The sequence below is a fragment of the Rhea pennata genome, chromosome 15 (assembly GCF_028389875.1).
Source record: "Rhea pennata isolate bPtePen1 chromosome 15, bPtePen1.pri, whole genome shotgun sequence".
NCBI lineage: Eukaryota > Metazoa > Chordata > Aves > Rheiformes > Rheidae > Rhea > Rhea pennata.
The window spans coordinates 18,513,142-18,533,166 of NC_084677.1; the positions used below are offsets into that span (position 1 = coordinate 18,513,142).

Sequence of the window (20,025 nt, forward strand, 5' to 3'; positions counted from 1 at the left end):
TGTGGTGCGCACACACACCCGCGCCGTGGAGCGGTGCCGGGGACGGTCGGAACCCCCGCGCGGCCGGAACCCCCGTGCTGCGGCACCATTTCCCGCCGAGCCCCTAAGGCCGCCGGTCCCGTGGGCACACGCGGGCCCGTTGTTATGACGATACGGCCGTAAAGCCGCCATCTTGGCGGTGCGGCTCGTTGCGACATGGAGGCCGCGATGGCAACGAGCGCGGGGCCGGCGGGGCTTACGGCAGCCGCGGCCGAGGCGCGGGAGGGGGCGGCGGCCGCGGGCTCCGGCCCCGCCGCGGCCCCCGCCGGCCCCGCCGCCTTCCTCAGCCTCCCGGCGCCCTTCAGCGAGGAAGGTACTGGCGGGGCGGGGCGGGGCGGCCGGGGCGGCGGCCGGGGCCCCGCAGCCCCCCCGGGCTCGGCGGGTTTTGGCCCCCAGCGAGGCATTCTCCCCGCCTCGCCAAGCCGCACCGGCGGTGGCCTGCGGCCCGGCCCGCCGTAGCAGCCCGTGTGCCTCTGCGGAGCCGCGTCCCGCTGTCGGGGCGCGGGCAGCTGCACCCCCCGCGCCCCCGGGCCTTGGCTGCCCCGCCTGCAGGCTTACCGCAACGAGCGGACACGAACGTTTCTGGCGTGAAGTCACGCACTTGATATGCGCCGCGTTTTTCCCAGAGCTAATGACTCTGTTTCAAATTGCAGACGAGGATGATGTCCATAAGTGTGGGCGCTGCCAGTCAGAGTTCACCTCCTTGGAGGAATTTGTTCAGCACAAGTTGCAGAAGATCTGCCAGCGCACTCCAGAAGCTCTTGCTGCTGCCTCGGCAGGTCTTCTCAACCAAGAAGTACAAAAGGTGACAGCAAGCTTCTCCCCAAGCCCTGTGGTTCAGTAATTAGGATGCCATGGTCTGTTGGGTTAGAGGGGAGAGAAAATAATGTGACAGCTTTAAAAGAAACAAAGCTCTTCTACTAAAACGTTATTTGTTACAATAGGTTGTTCCTTCTGTTGAGGAGTCCATAACTGTTGCTCATATAGTTGTTGAAGCATCTTCAATAGCAGAGGAAATCAATAATGCATCAGCTATAGTAGGTAAGCTTTGAGGTACTTGCTTTTGTATCCCAGCTAAGTTAGTAGTGTGTCCTCTTGTATTTGATTTGCATTGTAATTGGGTAGATGAAATTTTATATGGTTTGGACTTAGAGATTATCCTGAAGAGGTAACAGAAAGGTTTCCTTAGGCCACATGTGCAATTCTCATCTAGCTGAGATTTAACACAACTTAGATTTAAATCTCTGTTCTGGAAACGTCAGTTTTAATACTTCTGTTATAATACCGAGAACATTATAAGGAACTGTTCCATTTTTAAAGTACCTCTTTCTCTGTCCTATTGTGTGAAACAATAAGTTGATCCAGCTATGCAAAGCTCTTTTCTGTAAAGAACATAACTGTCTTCATATCCTTTCCCTAGGTAGTGGGCACATAAAAGAAGTCATTGTTGCAGGAGACCATGTTTTTGAAAACCCAAATGGTAGTGTTGATGAAGAAGTCTCTGAAGATCAAGGCAATCCTGATGATCAGGAGCAGGATATTTCCACAGAACTGATAAAGGTTAAGCTTCTGGTTAATAAAGAAGGACGATATGTATGTGAATTGTGCCAGAAGACATTTAAAACAGTAAGTGTAAATTTTACTGTGTTCTAGTTAGCAAGTTGTTTAGGTTGGCTGTATGTTGAGGTACCTCAGGACTCGATAAAAGGTGTGTTTTTTACTGCATGTTGTGCTTTCAAAAGTAAAGTTCTGATTTCAGAAGGAGTATTTATGTTTTATGGTTGAAATTTTAACTTCTTATCTATTTGGAACATCTTCTAAAATAAATTCTTACCCTAGGCCAGCATCCTCAAAGCTCACATGATTACCCACAGCAGCAGAAAGGACTATGAATGTAAACTTTGTGGAACTTCCTTTAGGACAAAAGGGTCTCTGATTCGACACCATCGGCGTCACACTGGTAAGATAGTACTCCAAATAAGAGCCCCTTATTGCTGGAATGCATGGTGTGAGGTTTTTTAGTTTCCTGTAGCTGCTGCTTTCCCTTTTTGCTGAGCTGAGAACCTCAAACTCCCTGATGTGTGGGGTTCTGGGAGGTAATGCAAGGCTGTGGACTAAGCATAGTCAACTTGTTGCAAAAAGCTGGGCAGTGTTCTTCTGGAAGTTCACGATACAGAACTAATACCAGTTACAGTTAATTTGATACTATTGTTTTGATTCTTGCCGTTTCCAGATGAACGACCTTACAAATGCAAGAAATGTGGGAAAAGCTTCAGGGAATCGGGAGCTTTGACTCGGCATCTGAAATCTCTGACACCTTGCACCGAAAAAATTCGCTTCAACATGAACAAAGAGATAGTAGTCAATAAAGATGATTTGCCAGCAGGTCAGTGATGCTGTAAATACGTGCTTTGTGTCTGCCATATTCATATTCCAAGGCATGTTTTTGGAGGGCACAGCAAATTGATGAGGGGTTGGAACTAAGCCAAATGATTCATTCTGCTGCTTTTCTTGAAGGATCCAGTAGTTCAAACACAGACACAGTTTCATCAATTGCAAGTGAATCGATCGAGACCTCACCTGTGATTCATCTAGTGACAGATGCAAAAGGCAATGTTCTTCATGAAGTTCATGTCCAAATGCAGGAACTTCCTGTCGTTGATGCAAAATCTCTGGACCAAGATGTAAGTGTCATTTCTCTTAAATACCCTTCATGCATTTTATGCAAAGGCATATTTTTAATTATTTTGGCTCATAAACACCACTTTCTTAGATGCTTAGAATAAATGTGTGCTGGAAATAAATGGTTACATAGCTTCCTTTTTCATCAGAAAACCAAGGCAGCAAACTGCCAGCTCTGACCGCTTCTGGTAAACTTTTGATAATGAGACTTAGCAGTATGTGCATAGCATACGTGGGGATGCATAGGGTTTTCCACCGCATCCTGGATGATGTATAAGTTGAAAGCGTGTTTTTATTGACCATGCCCTTATACAAGACTATAGTAGGAGCAAAGGCTTATCCTTTGAGCTGTATGTTTTCAGATTATAGATTTGCTCCATCTCCCTCTCCAGTCCAAACTTACTCCCTTGTTGCTCTTATCCTATATCACAGCGTTAGTTATCTTGGTAATAACTACTGTCATAACAGAGAGGCTGCTTTGAATTTGCTGTACTTACCATTGGACTGTTTATTGCTTTAGTTGTCACATCCTGAGGAGCAGCCATGTGAGGGGGAAGCGAACAGTGAGAATCTGCTGAGGCAGGCCATGAGGAATTCCGGAATTGTGATGGAGAGAGTCACTATGGAAGAAATGCAAAAGCCAGATGAACCTCCTGTAGCTGCTACAGAAGAACTAGAAAATGAAGTGATAGAAGCAGAAGAGGAGCCATGTGTGGAACAATGTGTTGAAATAGAACCACCAGAGTCTGTATGTTTGTACTTCGCTATGTAAATAGGTTAACTTTTTTTTATATTCTGTGCTTGAATTTGGTTGTGAAGAGCAGCAACTAGCCTGAACACCCTGCACGTTATCCTCAGTGTATCTCTCCCTGTGCCTGTGTCTGTGCCTTTATGTCAAGGATAAGGGGGTTTTTACAGTTAAATTTTTCAAATATGCTGCAAGTGTGGTGTTTGTGCTCTCTCTCCTGTTTGATAACATAGATTGTTTTTCTTTGTCTAAAGTGGTGTATTTAATGGGAATTTGGTTAGCAACACACTAGTACAAAAAACCCAATTATGTTGTACTTTTTTTCTCCCCAATAGACAGATACAGAAAGAACAAATGGATGCAAAAGTTATATTTGCCCTCACTGTAGTGAAGCTTTCAATGAAGCCACATCCCTTGAAACACACATCAAAGGACACTTAGGTAAGGTCCTACTGCGTATGGTGTTGTCTAAAATGTGCTCTATCTTACTACGGTCTGAAATGTAGTACGGCTTGCTTTGTTCCAAATCCTTTGTCTTCACAAGGAATACTTCAGCCATGCAAAGTCAGTTGATGCTTAACAGACAAATGTTGAAAAGATTAGAGCAGTTGACTTTTGTTAAGCTAGAGGGAAATACAAAGGAAGGAAAATATAAAGGAAGTGTAAAGAAGGTTCCATGTTTGAGGGCCTGCTGTGGAGTGAACACTGCATTCCTGGAAATAAAATTTGGTGGAAGGGCCCATAAAAAGGGTAGTGAGATAGAACAGGTTGATGGTCTGGAAGAGTTCTTTGAAAGGCACTAAAAGCCACAAGAGCAATGTTTGAGGTGAATTCATTTTGGAATGGGTTGAAGGCCATACGCTCAACTGAAAACATCACTTCCCTCCTTCTCCAGGTTAGAATCCTGCAAGAATTTTGTTCTCCTGGCATGTACTGGATATTCATCTGGAAAGGGCTTAACTGCATAAGAGGGCAGTGCAGTTGGCAAAGGGACAAGCTTTTTCCCTGCTTTCTGCTTGTGTTGAGAGAAGGGACTCTGTGACTTCTTCAGCCATCAGTTAGCTGTGATCTTTACAGACAGCAACACCAGGAACGGGCTTAAGACAAGCTTTGCTTCCTGTAAGACCTGAAGTGAATAACAGCACCATTTTTATTAGCCTGATAATTTTGATCTGAGCTGCTGCTGCTGGTGGGTAAAATCACTTTGATTTCTTACTGTGTAGTGGCAGGGTATTTCAGTTCCTCTGACACTGAGTGGTGCCATCTGGGTGCAGTAATGACTGCAGAATTTTCTTGCTTTCATACTACTCAACCATGTGCTGCATTTTCTCTCTCTCTAGATTACAAGCCTTTTAAGTGTGAGGAGTGTGGCAAAGAGTTCACAAAAGGGTATCTGTTAAAAAAGCATCAAGAAGTGCATGTGAATGAAAGGCGTTTCCGCTGCGGAGAGTGTGGCAAGCTCTACAAGACCATTGCACATGTCAAGGGACACCGCAGGGTGCATTCTGATGAACGACCATATTCTTGTCCAAAGTGCGGCAAGCGTTACAAGACAAAGGTGTGCCCCTTTCAAAACAAGCTTCCCTTCTGACTTTTCCTTTCAAAAGCGTGTTTGGGAGAAGTTAGCAGGCTTTACTATTGAAAAAATAAATGCCCAGGTTCAGTTGCCTTTGATACAGGCAGAAGCTTTAGAAGGCGCTTTTGTTTTAGTGAAGGAAAGAGGAAGAGTCTTAATAAATCTTTATATTTGGGAAGAAACTGCTGTTCAATGTATGAACAGTTTACATAAAAGTAACGCAAACACATCTTTATCATGTTGTAGATGGGAAGAAGTCCTTAAAGATGTTGACTGTTACAGTGGAAGCTAAAATACTGCTTGCCCGAGTTTGTCATTCTCTTTAGCTGCTCTTCTGTTGCATCTCTTTGTACAGAATGCCCAGCAAGTTCACTTCCGTACGCATTTGGAAGATAAACCTTATGTATGTCAGTATTGCAGTCGGGGCTTTCGGGAAAAGGGCTCGCTGGTCCGTCACATCCGCCATCACACGGGTGAAAAGCCTTTTAAGTGTTACAAGTGTGGACGAGGGTTTGCAGAACATGGCACTCTCAACAGGCACTTAAAGACCAAAGGTGAGAGATAGTGTGTGTGTGTGTTCTTTTATGATTTGGTTTGCACAAGCTGCTTTTTGTTTGAATAGTAATGATTTTTTAGGGTGGTGTTAAATGTTTACAAAAGGTCTAACAGCCTTTTGCTTACCTGCATCATCTCAGTTGCATCAGAAGAGGAGATACTTTTTTTTTTTTTTTTTTAATCTATATTAATGAGTATTTCTGCTGTGACATTTCTGACTATAAATCATGCTGGACAAGTAACTGCAGGGCAGTTCTAATATAAAAGCTGAATAATCTAAATAAAGAGGAAGATAACCAAAACAGAATTTCTGTTAAGAATCTAACCACAGAAGCACATGGACTCTCTGCTCCAAACTCTGCCTTATGTGGTCTCTGAAGTGTAGCTGCTGTTCTAAATGGGGGAGAGAGACCCTATATTGTACTGGAGTCTCTGCCCTGAATCTTGAAATGGTTCTGTTCCAAGGGTATGAACAAAAAAAAAAAGAAAAAAAGAACATTTTTAGAAAGTAATGCCAGAAGGAGCTTGATTTCTGTGTGATTTCTGAGAAGACTTGGCAAAAATTAGGATTTAGCACATACTGCTATGGCTAAACTTGCCCATTGGTTTCTTGATGTTAAATAAATACTCATTTTTTAAAAAATATGAAATCCTGTAAAAACATGAAATAATGTTTTGCTAGGAAGATGTCTTAAGTATACTAAGTACTTAAAGATAATCCCACCTGATTGGATTAGTGGTGTTGGAGTTGCTTCTCTTGTTTATCTTGTAAGCGTGGATTTTCAAACTTCTTTGAGTAGTGATGATGATGTACAGAGATTGTAAAGGACAATACATGCTTACTTGGGGGGAAAGAATTTTCTGAGTACATAGTAACTGATGATGCATATAATTTCAGTAAAGACACTACTTAAAACTTACCAAAACTCTTAAATCTATCGTATGTTTCTCACATACGGCTTTTGAAGTCCTATATGACTTTACACATCTGACTTTAGTTGCATATTTCTTGAAATTGCGCTGTACAGCTGCTCTTCTTGAGGCTCAGTTCTTTGGTGTAGCATGGACCTCATCTAGGCTATTATTTGGCCTGTCTTGATAGGATTAATGACTGTTGTCTGACTGCTGGTCATTTGACAGTGACAGTCTATTGAATGGATCTTCACTAGTGCTGCATAGTATTTGATAGGTACTCCTGATATCTGATTTGGTTATGAAAAAATCTAATTTTTCTGGCATCTTTGGAATACCATTCAGGTGGCTGCCTGCTTGCTTTGAAGGAGGTCGAAGAAGTGATGGTATCTGAGGAGAGCCAGTCAGCTGACAACTTAGCTGCAACAGTCATTTCTGAAGATCCTCATACTGTTTTGGTAGAATTTTCTTCAGTGGTGGCAGACACTCAGGAATACATCATTGAGGTAAGAAGTAGGGCAGAGAGTTGTGCTGTTCTGAACTGAGCACAGTGGTTTGTCAGTTAATAGCTGCACAGGTGTGCATATTTCTCATCTGGACTTCTGGGAAAAAGTAAAATAGAATCTAACTAGTGCTATCCCTGCCTGTGTGATCCTAGAAAAAAGTAGGAGTAATCTTATTCAGAAAGAGACTACTTGGAGCATACTTTCTCTCCCTCCTGAAGTCCTGCATGTGACTGAGGCAGGAAAATGAGTGTAGGGAGGACTGACAGCAGTTAATCAGAAGCTCCAGACACTGAAAACTTGAGACTACTTTGGATTTTCTGCCCTCAGATATTTGCTCCAACTTTCCCTCAACTTTCACCTACTCTTTTCTCCTCTCCCTATTTAGATTTTGTCCAAAATAAATTCAGTTGTTTTTAACTGGCTGTGGCTGCCAGAAGCAACGGAAAGATGCATTTCACTTTTTTCCCTTCTCTGTGACAAAGTGCCAGCTCTCATCTGTGCAGGATATAACACAGTCTATTTGTTGAGTCCCTTTAGTACTGCTATGGTAAACATTGTGGCTGCTACCAATAGAAGAATCTGCCAGTTGGCAAGGTCTTGCTAAGAGAGGATGCTATTTTGTGAGCATTTTGCATTACTTTTAAGTAAATCTTGATAATGTGATTTGGCGGGAATTTGAGAGCGTTATCTATAGAGAAGTGCATCATGGAGGGGGAAAACAGGAAGATTTTAGTAGATCTTACTGTCTTACATCTTGGAAGTAAAAGATTTTTTTATAATCTAATAAAGGAATCATATTTTATATTTCAAGACTGCTACTGAAGACATGGAGACTAGTGAAGCTGCTGAAATAATAGAGGGAACAAGACATGAGGTAAAGCAGACACACAGACTACTCTTTTGGGAACCTTGCTGTAGATGAAACGAATTGCTTTTAGTGTCTGAAAGATATGCTAAATAAACTCGGCCTCAAGTAATTCATTTACCTACAAATGTAATTTTGCAAACCTGTCTGTGAAAAAACATAATACTGGACATACTGGCTTTTACCAAAGGTCTGACCCCATTTCCCGTCAGCAGTGGAGGCTAGTAACTTGTATAGCTTTCATGCACAAGAACCTACCTGCCAGGTAAATAGAATTGTGCATTAACACTTCAGCCTTTGGGAAATGATTCTCCTGAGGAACTCCTGAATGCTAGAAATAGTCACGGTTGTTGCAAAATCAGACACTGGCTAGTCTCCTGAATTGTAGTTCGTTGAGTTTGAATGTCTTGAGTGTGCACTGCCAAGCTTTTCCTATAAATGGAAGTTTGACTTACTGGAGAAAATACCCTCCTGGCAAAACACTTTAAGTGACATGAGGTGTGATGTGTTCTAAGAATGTCCTGTTCTTGGGGTGATAATGAGAACTTCAGTGAATGGCTGGACTAAGCTGGAATTAAATGCTACTTTTCTATTGCACTGTTTGTCATCAGATACTGTTTATACCTATGATTATTTTCTGTACTTTTAACACATTACAACAAATCATGAAATAACCTGGCCTCTTTTCTCTGAATGTAGGTTGACAGCCACATTATGAAGGTTGTGCAACAAATAGTAAATCAAGCAAACTCTGGTCACCAGATCATTGTACAGAATGTTACAGTGGCAGAAAATGCTGAAGTAACCACAGATGCTGCAGACACAATCACCATAGCGACCCCTGAAAGCCTCACGGAGCAGGTCGCTATGACACTGGCTTCTGCAATCGGAGAAGGAGCAGTGCTGACCACAGAGGGTAGCATTGAGACAGAAGAAGCAACAGTGACAATGGTTGCATCTGAGGACATTGAAATAATGGAACATGCAGGAGAGTTTGTGATTGCCTCCCAGGAGGGGGAGGTCGAAGTCCAGACTGTGATTGTATAGTGAAGAGCACGTAGTGAATGACAGACCTTAATATAAAACATACTATGTTTCTCCAGTTCGGGGAATTTGATCAGTCCTAAGTTTGCCATTGTAATTGTTTGCAGAGCAAGGGAGTGAATGCTTCTACAGATGAGTGGCTTAACAGGATGGTACAGCCCTGAAGTGTTTTCTATTTTAAATGGAAATAACAGTAGTTAAGAGCCTCTGCATGGTTATACTGTGGAAGTGACTGATATGTCATATTTGACAGTCTAACTCAGTATTTTGTACAGCTGCCTCAAATAAAGGACTATCCTTTGCAAAGCATTTACCTCTGACCACAGGACAATAGTGTTCTGGTGTTTAAAAGAATTCAGAAACTGAATCAAGTATGTTGTCTCTCATAAGAGACCACATAACTTAATCATATGCATTAAAACAAAACAAGAAAACCAAACCTAAGGACTTCTGGTGTGAATTCACCACCACTTGAAGACTTCCATGCCTTTAACCTCACTACTTTAGTCCTTGTAAGGCATGGTACTGCAATTTTTTAGTTTTTCTTTTTTTTTTTCTTCCTGGATAACTAGCCTTACGTACTGATCTATGAAAGAATGCATCATTGTACCCTAGCCAAACAGGCTACTCTGAGAGCTAGCCTGTTGATGTGTAAAGCCATACTGTACATGATTTTTTTTAAATCCTATACAGATTTTTAATTGCCTATTGTACAGATTCAGCATGTAAATAAATACATTTATAAAAATAAAGTTATTTAAAGTTCTTCTTATATTCTTTCAATTTCTGCTGTATTGAGTTTATGACCCAGAGAATAATTTCTGGAAGAAAATAACGGGCCCCCTTAACACTGTGCTTAATCATTGGGTGAGTAAAGCACATTCAGTTTTTCACAAAAATGACCACAGACTCCTATACTCCAGAGAACTTTAGAGCAATCTCTGGTTAAAGTCCAAAGTGGCGAGGTTTCAAAAGGTTGTCTGCATAGACACCATTTACTTCAGGCCTTACAACCTCAAGGCAGATTGTTTTCTTGAGGGACACGGGTAAGTGCTTTTCAGTGTTCACCTAGATGATGCCAGCATAGGACTGGAAGGCTGTGTTACCACTACGCTTTTAAAGCAGCCTGTCGAGTGACTGCAAGCAGGCAGCCCTAGAAAAAGCCTCAAAAAACTAGTTTCTTCTGCTGCAAAATGGCCAAAATACAAAGAGATACCTGAGACATGGTTGAAAACAGATGCTAAACAATGGAATGAAGATGAGGAATGCCAGAGGAATTAAGTGTAATCTGCCAGGATTTTGCATCTTCAGAGTTCAGCAGCAAATTTCTAATACCCTTCTCAGGATGCTGACATGGTTTAAAAGCCTACCATTTTAGGGGCTCTACAGCTGAAAAGGAAAGAGCTGGAGCTGAGTATCAGAAAGAGATTTAGCAGATAAGTAGTACTTTTACTACTTTCCTTTCTGAAATCAACATGTTCTACACTATTTTGAATTTGTACTAGAACAACATTGATTCTACAGGTTAAGATTCTGCCAGTAATCATGTTTCTTCATTAAATACTTGTAACTTACTCCACACTTTGCTAATAGGTATGGGTTAATCATTTGCCAAATGTAACGGTACTTACAAAAAGATGACATGTTTCTTCAAAGATTGCAATGTTTTTTGTTAGCTCTTCCCTTGCTAGTGTAGATACAGAAAAGGATTCAGTTAGCTGGACCACACGTCTTTCTCCACACCAGCAACTTTACTATTAGTCCCTCCTCGAGCAAGGAAACAGAGGACTGATCTTAACCTCAGAGATCTCCAAAAAAAAAAAAAAAAAAAAAAAAAAAAAAAAAAAAAAAAAAAAAAAGGAATAAATCATCTTAAATTCTTGCTCTTCTGAGGCATTGTTAATCAGAATATTGCAGTCAGCTGTGAGCTATCTTCCTGCAGGGATGTGAGTAACTGACAAATCAATGCATTCAGACATTTACCACTTTCTCATGTGTGACACAACGATATCTCTGGAAGATCTGCAGGAATTGTTCATTTATGATAAGCCAAGATAACTTAGGAGCTCATTTTGCCTATTATAGAGTGGCATATATTATGCAGTTTACAAATAGTAACTATAGAAATAAAGAGAGTTCCTCGTGTATATGTTCATTAATTGAACCTAACTCCAGTACAACTTGCTTCTGTACGGCAATTGGGTCTGAAGAGCCTAACAGGTCATAGTCACAACTGGTCTGGGTAGTATTATAGACAAACTTGCAAACATTAGTTTTATGTTTTCATAGTTTTCATAAAACTAGTTTTATGAAGATTAGTCAGCTTTATGAAAATGTATTTTCCAATTATTTTTAATACTTAATTGAAATACAGTAATTGTTTTACAAAAATCCTTTAGGACCACAAAGCATACTCCTGAAATAGTCTTTTAGAAAAAGTAAAAAAAAAAAAAAAAGAGTAATATCTTTATGCTTTCTTCTTTCTTTCCAATACTGTATGAGGCTTAAAGATTTCCTTTAAATTCATCCAGATTCCGTTAGAATAAATATTTTTGTAGATAACTCGTTTGTCCTGAGGCTGCAATGCTAGATGGTGAGAACACCCATATCTTCTAGATTTATACCATTCATTAGATGTTTGGTTGGTTGAGGCCAAGTATAGATTGAAACAGCAGTATGCTCCCAGTACAAGAGTGAGAAGAATAACAAAACCAAGCATGAAGACAATCCTAGGAAAAATCAAGAAAAGGTGCTGCAAAAAAAAGAAAATAATAGCTTAGTTAAAAAGTTGAAGCACTAAATCAGATGATGACATAAGAGCTGCTGCAACAAGTTGTCTGAAATGAGAGCACATACAAACTCATTATTGTTCAGCCCCAGAGAAAAGGTCATAGCTCCATCCTCTATCCAGGACAGTGATAGTACACTCCTAATTGGATCTTTTAGTAAAGCAAGTAGATTTCCAGATACTTCCTTGCAGAACTTGCTATTACGCAGGGTTATTTTTTTATATATATATATTTCTCTGAATGCATACATTTAATACTGGAGATTTTGCTGCTTATCACCACACTGCCATATTACAGAAAGAGTGAGGGGATCAACATACAAGTGACTCAAATGCTACAGTGACTTAAAGCCACCATTTGTTTATAAATGAGAGAAAATATTAAAATATCTCAATTCCATGGTAGTATGGTCCTGCTTTATTGTCTCCAATAAGATATCTCAAGAATTGTAAACAATTTCACAAATGTTACTGCAGTAGATGGTCACTGGAATGTAAAGTCATTCTTTATGGATCAGATGTGTTGAGTGAAAGCAGTCTGGAGACAAAAATCCAGAGAACAGGAGAGCTGAAGGCAGTGCTTGTAGAAAAATGTCCTATCTTTAAAGTATTCTCCAATCTCAGCTTTTTAAACTTAACTAACTACATAAGCTGGTTACCAACAACAGTCTGCCTGCATTCTGTCTCTGAAAACACCTAGACTTAAAAAATTCTTGAAAGAAAATGCTAAGTCTTTTTTCTTTTTGGGGGGGGGGGAGGGTGGGCAAAGAACCCAGATAGCATATACTTACCTGAATGAGAAAGAGAATCTCAATAGCATGCTCTTGTCCTTGGTTATCAATGTAACTTCCATGCATCATATTTGACAGCAGCACCACTTGGATGAGAAATGCTGCTGTGATGACTGCAATGTTTGCAGCCATAGCAGTCAGTGTCAATAGGTAAAGGAAGAAATACTTTGTATTGAAGGCACCTATGCAGTTGTTGACCCACACACAGTGGTGATCAAAACGATGTACACAGATATTACATAAACCTGATTGAAAGCGAGTGACAAGACAGTTCAGTTATTTAGCTTTTAAGTAATCAATATAATTTTTACACTGTATAGTTCAATTTTCATCCAAGAAAAAGAGAAATATTTCTCTTTTTAATGGTATTTAATATTTTTCTTTATAATGGTAGCTTTTTAAGCAAATAAATTAATTTCAATCACATATCACCTAAAAACTTCAAACCACTAACTGATCTGAAGTTAATTTCCTCTCCTACTCACCAACCAAGACTGTAGGTCAAGCATTTGGGTTTCTCTGACAGCACTGCCTAACAAAAGCACACGAAAGGTAGAAACTGTACCTCCTTGTTTTAAATGATGAAGATAACAGCAAATTTTGCAAGACAAACAAAATGAACACTTGGGAGGTGACAACTTTTCATTTAACCTTTAGATGTTTAAAGTTTGCCTATTCCTGACTCCAAATGACACCCTCAGAACTAGTAATCTCTGAGACAGTAATTAGGAGAACAAGCCCCATGGATGGGCAAACGGCAGCAGTGATCTGGGACCCTCCTGAAAACAGACAAAACACTGTGGGCAGTCAGTTACATAACACGACAGATATTGTGCAAACTGTAGTTAGCTATTGATGGAAAGTTAATTTGCAAAAGTATTATTACTATTATACTTGTCCATGAAATTAAAATTCTTACTGCAATGTTTTGATCTGGCTGGTTTCTCCATGTTGCATGTAGGGCACATGATACCTTTCTGAAACAATACAGCATCATATGCATAAATTTTAATCAATGATGTGTGATTTGATTTGGTTATTATACCTGTGAAAGAAACAAAACTGTAATAGTAGTTTCCTCAAAAAAAAAAAAAAAAAAAAAAAATCAAGCATGATTAAATCAATTAGATTCCATTTTCAAATAGCTTAAACTTACTGTCAGCGTGAGCTTACCAGGATTGGCCCAAGAGCAGAGAATGAAGAACGACATATTCACAGCCAGCAACAGGTAGGGTAGCAGCAGGAGGTGGATGGGGAACTCCAGCTCCCAGCAGTAACCAAACACTTCCCATGTGTATTCACCATAAACTGCTGCTTGCAAGGCTATATGCAGGACAACAAACAAACAGCTTCTGTAATAAGAAAGTGACAGTGTATTTAATACTCATCATCCAGATTAACAGATCAAGTACATTTGTGGTGATCAGCAAAGACTTTCCAAATGCAAGGGAACACCTCTTTTAGTTTTCAGGCCAGCATGAATTGCCCGTTAAAAGAGATCTCTCCAGCCAACTGCTTCTCCTTCCCTTTTCCCCATACATACTCCTTTAAATCTCCCAGCTAAATTCACTTCTGTTATTGGTTCATTATTTGGACTTTTTTCATCAGGTAATGAGTCAAGTGGAAAGTCTCATAATTCCTTTGTGCTGCCAAAATGTGTGACAGCAACAGGCCATGCAATATTCTGCCAGAAGACATTTGCTTTATGCTGCTCTGAAAGCAAAGAAAATCCCAGAAAAAGGTAATTTTAAAAACCAGTAATAATAATTATTTCAGCAGCCACTACAAAAGGAAGTGTGGTGGGAGCTCTGCAATGGTGAACGCTAATTCCAATCTGTAATCAGACTATGGCTTCTATTAGACAAACTGCCTAAGTGTTTGGCATGCAGGTTTGTTTGGAATACATCATACTGAACAACAGCTTTCAGCTGCCCTGAGAAGAGGTGCTCAGATAAGCCACATATTAGGAGAGCAATGTTCATTTACAACAGTTCTTTGCACTGTACATCAATTTGATAGGCATCAGTATCACCAGTTTTAAAGAACTAGCAATGTGTATTTTAGTACAGCTGGAATTCTGTTGCAGAGAAGCTCTCCTCTGCTGCTTTCTCACTGCTCTCGTGTACACCATTTCTATGTGCAATCCACTAAGATCCTGAAGATCCTCCTCTCCACTGCAGGATTACACTGAGATACACTCCAGGTGCTGCACCTCTTTGCACTCCTGCATGAACTGAAAAACCTCTTCCTTAATTACATGGTGCAACTGAAGGGTGTATATGGAGGATCAAAGTGCTTCCAGCACACAGCATAATCTAGCAATGACAACATTAGCTTCATCAGATAATTGCTCTGTTGGTGACAGCATGTTTGACAGTGTAAGTGCTCTCCCTTGGGCAGTGCTAACTTAACAAGAGAGAATCTCAACAGTAGGCAACAAAACAACAGCAGTGCACATGCACCAGCTGTAGAGGTTATGCCCCTGGGATGCCTGCCATATAGAGTTGCTGCACCCCTAAAGGAAGGGTATTTAAATAGCTCCTGGAACACATCTTAAAGCACCAAAGTTTACATGATACTACAAAATTGGTGTCACCTTCATATACCAGACTGCAGCCTCCCTTTGTGCCAGCTGGACATCCTAGCTGCCGGACTGCGGGCTCTGAGGGCAAGAGAGAACAAGTATCACTAGTTCTGTCTAAACTTGTTCTGCAGCTGCCACGGAGCTTGTTTTAAATCTTCCAGGAATGCAGTCTCCAGTCAGTGTGACCAACGTCCATTACACTGGAAGCTACTGAGCCATATTATGTTTATTTGTCAAACCTATTCAAACATCTCAGAGTACCATCTTCTCAACCATAAGCAAGGAAGAGAAAGAGAACAGCACAGCAAACCTTGAAGGGAATCTGTAATCCCCAAAAGGTACTCCTAACAAAGAATATTTGAGGATGATATGAAAGCTTTGACAGCAGAAGTGGGAGGAAGCCATCAATGACAGTCAGAAACAATAGCAAAAAATAATGTCAAAAGGTTAAAAAGTGAAATACCGTGTGTGGAAGAGTCTGTGAAGCACCCTCTGTGTCATTCTTTGAAGCCATGTGGGGATTAAAAATGACAATATCTGAAGAAAATGAAAACACTGTGTTATCTGAATTGCGCATCACTTCTTTGAAAAAATCAAAGAAAAATACAAGTCACCTAATCCCTCATATCACTATTCGTATCACTGGGGAAGCTCATCTTGAGGGGCATATGAGCTCCTAAAATACAGACAAGCACCTTGCTGGGGTTTTCAAAATAGAAGTGAGCTGCTAATATATTCTTGTAAGACCAAAGGGCACAAAAAAAATCTATCTGGGTTAATGCATGAAATTTATAAGGAGCTTATATCAGGTTACAGACTGGGTAACTGATTAAGCATGGGATAGAACTGGGCGATTTCTAAACTACAATAAGCTTCATCAGGACATCTGACAGATATAAGCAGAGATAAGCAAAAGGAGAAAGCCTGCTATCTTTCAGGAAAAAAATAGCATTTTCTTCTAGTTCAAACACTATGCAGTCTGATAGCTCTACCTCTGTCTAATGCCATTTCAAAAACAGCTAGGCACCATGAAGAAGAAAAACGCCTGTCTTTATTCAGTGAAATTCTTGGCAAAAGTCTGCAACTGTGAAATTGTTTAACTCTGCTGTTCAGAAGACGACATATCTCTATAGCAACGCTCGGCTCCATCAGTGGTGGAAGAATTAGAGCAGTTGAGCCTACTTCCAGTAGGCACGGAAAGAAAATATGCAGTCAGAGCTTTTCATCTTAGATGTGAAAGATCACAAGGCAAAAAGCATATGTAGGTTTGGGAAGATGTTAAATATTTTTCTTTCAAGTGGTACGCCTTATATCAGTGGGTGAAGTTACAGATCTTTATAAAAAGAGGTTATATATTGCCGTAGGAGGAACATCAGACACAACTAGACAGAAAAGCAGCACATTATGGAATCGGTGGATTCAAATCTAAATTAACTGCGTGTATGTTAATTACAGCATAGCACTCTGTTCAAAAACCAAAACACCCAGTATTCCCCTACATACAATAAAGTAATCCCTTGTATTTCAGACATCCTTTACGCCAAAGCAAAAGCCTCTTACATGATTTGTGCTTACAATGATTATGGAACTAAGAGAATATGAACATGAAAAGACCTATGTAATGCATATAATCATCTCACTCTAGTGAATCACCGGCAGCACCGAAAACAGATCAGTAGGATGGAAGCTGACTCATCAGAGAGTTAGAAACAGCTGCGGTGTGTGTAAGTTTATTTTGTGTTGCTCACAATAAACACTCTAAAGGACCTTAAAATAATGCAGTCAAACAACTTACAACAAACTTTCAGGCCTATCCACTTCACTAATTACAGTCAGAAATGAATTTAAAATACAACATATAAAGAAACTGTTTAGCATTGCCTTTAATTATTTCATGCATACAAGTATCAATTATATTTCTCCAGACAGTGACTTTTACACCATAGTAGAATTTTAACAGCTAATTGTTACTCACTTCGTACAAGTACCTATTAAGTAATGTAACACAGTAACAAATTTCTCTGCACTGATCTGAGTGCCTATAACAAAAAATGAGAAGAAAATACAATGCTAATAACTAAAATCAGTATCTATTTACACTCATATAACCAAATATTACTTTAAATATTTTCACAACATAAGTAATTCCCTTATCCTTTCCCTGCCTAGAATACTACACTTTTTTTTTTTTTCATTCAGACACAGTCCGAAAGACCCCTCTGTTTTTACAGCACAAAGCCAATTTTTAAATCTTCTTTTAAAGCTCTTCTTCCCCTCTCTTTCTTAGGGAGCAGCAGCATGCAGCATTACTATAGACTCACATTAAAGAGTTTTTCCTAAAATACTTGCCACCAGTTATAACTCTCTTTCTACTTTTATTCTCCTAACACCCCCCATCACTTTTCTCCTAATAAGAGCAGCAAATAGTACAAAATTGCAAATACTTGGGGCCTTATTATTACCTAATTTCTTAAAGCTCATGTTTTATGGTGTCACTGAACAGCATCATTTTAGTATCATGAGAAGTTTTGTATTTACTATTATATTGTGGTAACCGTACACATATATTAGCATTTTTTATGCAGGAGAAATATAAGTTGCGCTGATTTTAGTGCAATGAATCAAGAGACGACACCAGAACAGGAAATAATCACCCTTCTGAAAGCTCAGCTCCTTACCTGGGCTGCACCATTGACACTCCGTGCAAGGAAACTCTGTTTCCTTCTGGAGTAGATGCAGACTAGACTAATAGTAGCAAGAACAAAACACAAATATATCAAGAAGAGTGTCAGAAAATCCATCTTGTGTCCTGCAACACAACAGAAGGAGCTTATTAGTGCCTCTATCAGAGCCGTCTTTACCTAGTCTCCCTACATCAGTGCCGAGGCCTAAAAATGCCTTGCGCAGTTTACCAAATCACCAAAATACAGGAACGAAGCATTTTGAAGTCCAGGCTATCTGCACAAATCCTCTCCAAAGCATTTGGCCAAAGTATTTACTTCAAGACATTATTTTTGTGCAGCCCCAGACCAGGCACAGGGAGTGTTTTACAAAGCATACGCCAAGAGCGGCATAGGCGGTAACTTATTAAAAGGGACCTATGGGGAGGGGGGGTGCAAGGACAAGAAATCTGGGGGCACCTGGGACACAAGACACCCCTAGGGGATACCTGGGGGCAGGGAACACTGGGGGGGGGGGCAGAAAACACCCCCAGGGCACCCATTACAGAGGACACATGGGGCACCAAGGCAGGGGACACCCACAGGGGATACCTGGGGGGCAAGGGACACCCCCAGGGCACCCACCACGGGGGGATACCCAGCGGTGTGGGGCCAGGGTCACCCCCAGGGGACACCCGGGGGGCAAGGGACACCCCCAGGGCACCCACCACGGGGGGATACCCAGGGGTGTGGGGCCAGGGTCACCCCCAGGGGACACCCGGGGTGGAGGGGACACCCCCAGGGCACCCACCACGGGGGGATACCCAGGGGTGTGGGGCCAGGGTCACCCCCAGGGGACACCCGGGGGGGAGGGGACACCCCCAGGGCACCCACCGCGGGGGGATACCCAGCGGTGTGGGGCCAGGGTCACCCCCAGGGGACACCCGGGGGGGAGGAGACACCCCCAGGGCACCCACCACGGGGGGATACCCGCCCCCCCCTCGAGGCCCGCGGCCTGTGAGGGGACCAGGTCTGAGGGGACACCAGGCACGAGGGCGGGTCGCCCCAGGGGGTGACGCTGGGGCTGTCCCGGGGGGGGGGACGCGCCGGCCCCCCCAGTGTGGCACAGGGACCCCGGCCCGCCCCAGGGGCTGCCCCTGCCCGCGCCCCCCCCCGCCCCGCGCAGCGCCGCAGGGAGCCGCTCACCGCCGCCCCCTCCTCCCCAGGCCGGCTAATCGAGCGCCGCCCGCCCGCCTGCTCGGGGATCGCCTAGGAAGGCGTTGCCTAGCAACCGGGAGCCACCCGGAAGTGGCGGCGGCCCTGTCCGCGCCGCGGGCCCCGCCGCCGCCGCCGCCGCCGCGCCCGGTGCAACGGGTCGGGCCTGCGCCTGCTCCCGCCCCACCCGCCCCCCGCGGCAGCCTGCGGGATGGGGCCGAGCCTGGGCAGGCGGCAGAGGCCCCGGCTGCGCTCCCGGAGGAGCGGCGTGCGCCGCGCAGCGGCCGCCCCTGAGGTGATTTGGCGCCTGCTCGCTCCGGCCCCCTCAGGAACGGCCTAAACCCGACTCCGCCGTGTGCCGTGCGGTGGGGGCTGCGAGACGGGGACGGAGGGACAGCGCTGCCCCGGCCCCACGGACCTCTTGGGCAGCGCACGCAAACCGGCGATCCCCTGCTGCGAGATGCGCGTTGCGGACAGGCGGGTTTTAGCTGCGGCCTCTTGGAGACCCGCTGGAGGAAGGGCAGGATCGAGGCAGCTGCCGCACCGCATCCCTGTCCTTGGAATAACAAACGTACTGCAAAGGAACGGAGCAAACCGGCTCGTGGGGAGCCACCCCTGGGACTGGAGCCTGATGCAGAGTGTTTTGCCCAAGAAGTTCAAAAACAAACAAACAAAAAACCCAATCTTAAAAGACAGTATTTCTGTTTAGGGAAGTGTTTTGAAAACTCGGTTCAGCCCTCCCAGATTGTCAGCACTCAAGTGAGTCGTGCCAAGACAGGCTGGGCAGCTCTGCCGTGGAAATGGGCTCTGCAAGGCACAAAGGGAATTAGTTAACAGTGTCATGAATATAAGATGTAGCTACCACAAGACAAAACCACTAGGAAGTGTCTCTAAAGTGAGCTAGAAATCAGCCATCAGTTCTGAAGCAGATGAAGCTGTTTCAAATGGCAGTATTGCTATTCATTACAGGCCTTTTTCCTTCCTCCACAGCAGAAAAGGAAGACGAAAGCAACAGAAGTAAAAGTTAAGGTCAAATAATTTTGCTAAATCCCAAAGTTGT

The 20,025-nt window shown here is 42.6% G+C and overlaps 2 protein-coding genes across 6 annotated transcripts; one reads left to right on the forward strand and one right to left on the reverse strand.

Annotated features, from left to right (window-relative positions):
• Positions 1-150: 150 nt before the first annotated feature.
• Positions 151-9,699, forward strand: E4F1 (E4F transcription factor 1). Of its 3 annotated transcripts, none has more exons than XR_009960002.1 (14): positions 151-352; positions 693-844; positions 984-1,080; positions 1,460-1,665; positions 1,879-1,999; positions 2,273-2,425; positions 2,557-2,723; positions 3,242-3,469; positions 3,805-3,910; positions 4,810-5,027; positions 5,401-5,599; positions 6,858-7,018; positions 7,808-7,892; positions 8,583-8,615. XR_009960002.1 is itself a non-coding variant. In XM_062588503.1 (14 exons), the coding sequence occupies exons 1-14, from the start codon at positions 196-198 to the stop codon at positions 8,928-8,930; spliced, it is 2,376 nt and encodes a 791-aa protein (XP_062444487.1). In that variant the 5' UTR covers positions 154-195; the 3' UTR covers positions 8,931-9,699. The 3 variants fall into 3 exon arrangements, 2 of the variants coding, with proteins under 2 accessions (XP_062444488.1, XP_062444487.1); XM_062588503.1 differs by having other exon boundaries at positions 154-352; positions 7,830-7,892; positions 8,583-9,699; XM_062588504.1 differs by lacking the exon at positions 7,808-7,892 and having other exon boundaries at positions 153-352; positions 8,583-9,699.
• A 972-nt stretch (positions 9,700-10,671) lies between these two features.
• Positions 10,672-18,974, reverse strand: ZDHHC4 (zinc finger DHHC-type palmitoyltransferase 4). Of its 3 annotated transcripts, XM_062588149.1 has the most exons (8): positions 18,003-18,414; positions 17,769-17,899; positions 15,554-15,627; positions 13,680-13,858; positions 13,426-13,551; positions 12,507-12,751; positions 11,552-11,679; positions 10,672-10,735 (listed from the first exon to the last, which is right to left on the reverse strand). In XM_062588149.1, coding segments are annotated over exons 2-8 (876 nt in total). In that variant the 5' UTR covers positions 17,892-17,899; positions 18,003-18,414; the 3' UTR covers positions 10,672-10,734. The 3 variants fall into 3 exon arrangements, with proteins under 3 accessions (XP_062444133.1, XP_062444132.1, XP_062444131.1); XM_062588148.1 differs by lacking the exons at positions 10,672-10,735; positions 18,003-18,414 and adding an exon at positions 18,957-18,974 and having other exon boundaries at positions 11,280-11,679; XM_062588147.1 differs by lacking the exon at positions 10,672-10,735 and having other exon boundaries at positions 11,280-11,679.
• Between the last annotated feature and the right edge of the window lie 1,051 nt (positions 18,975-20,025).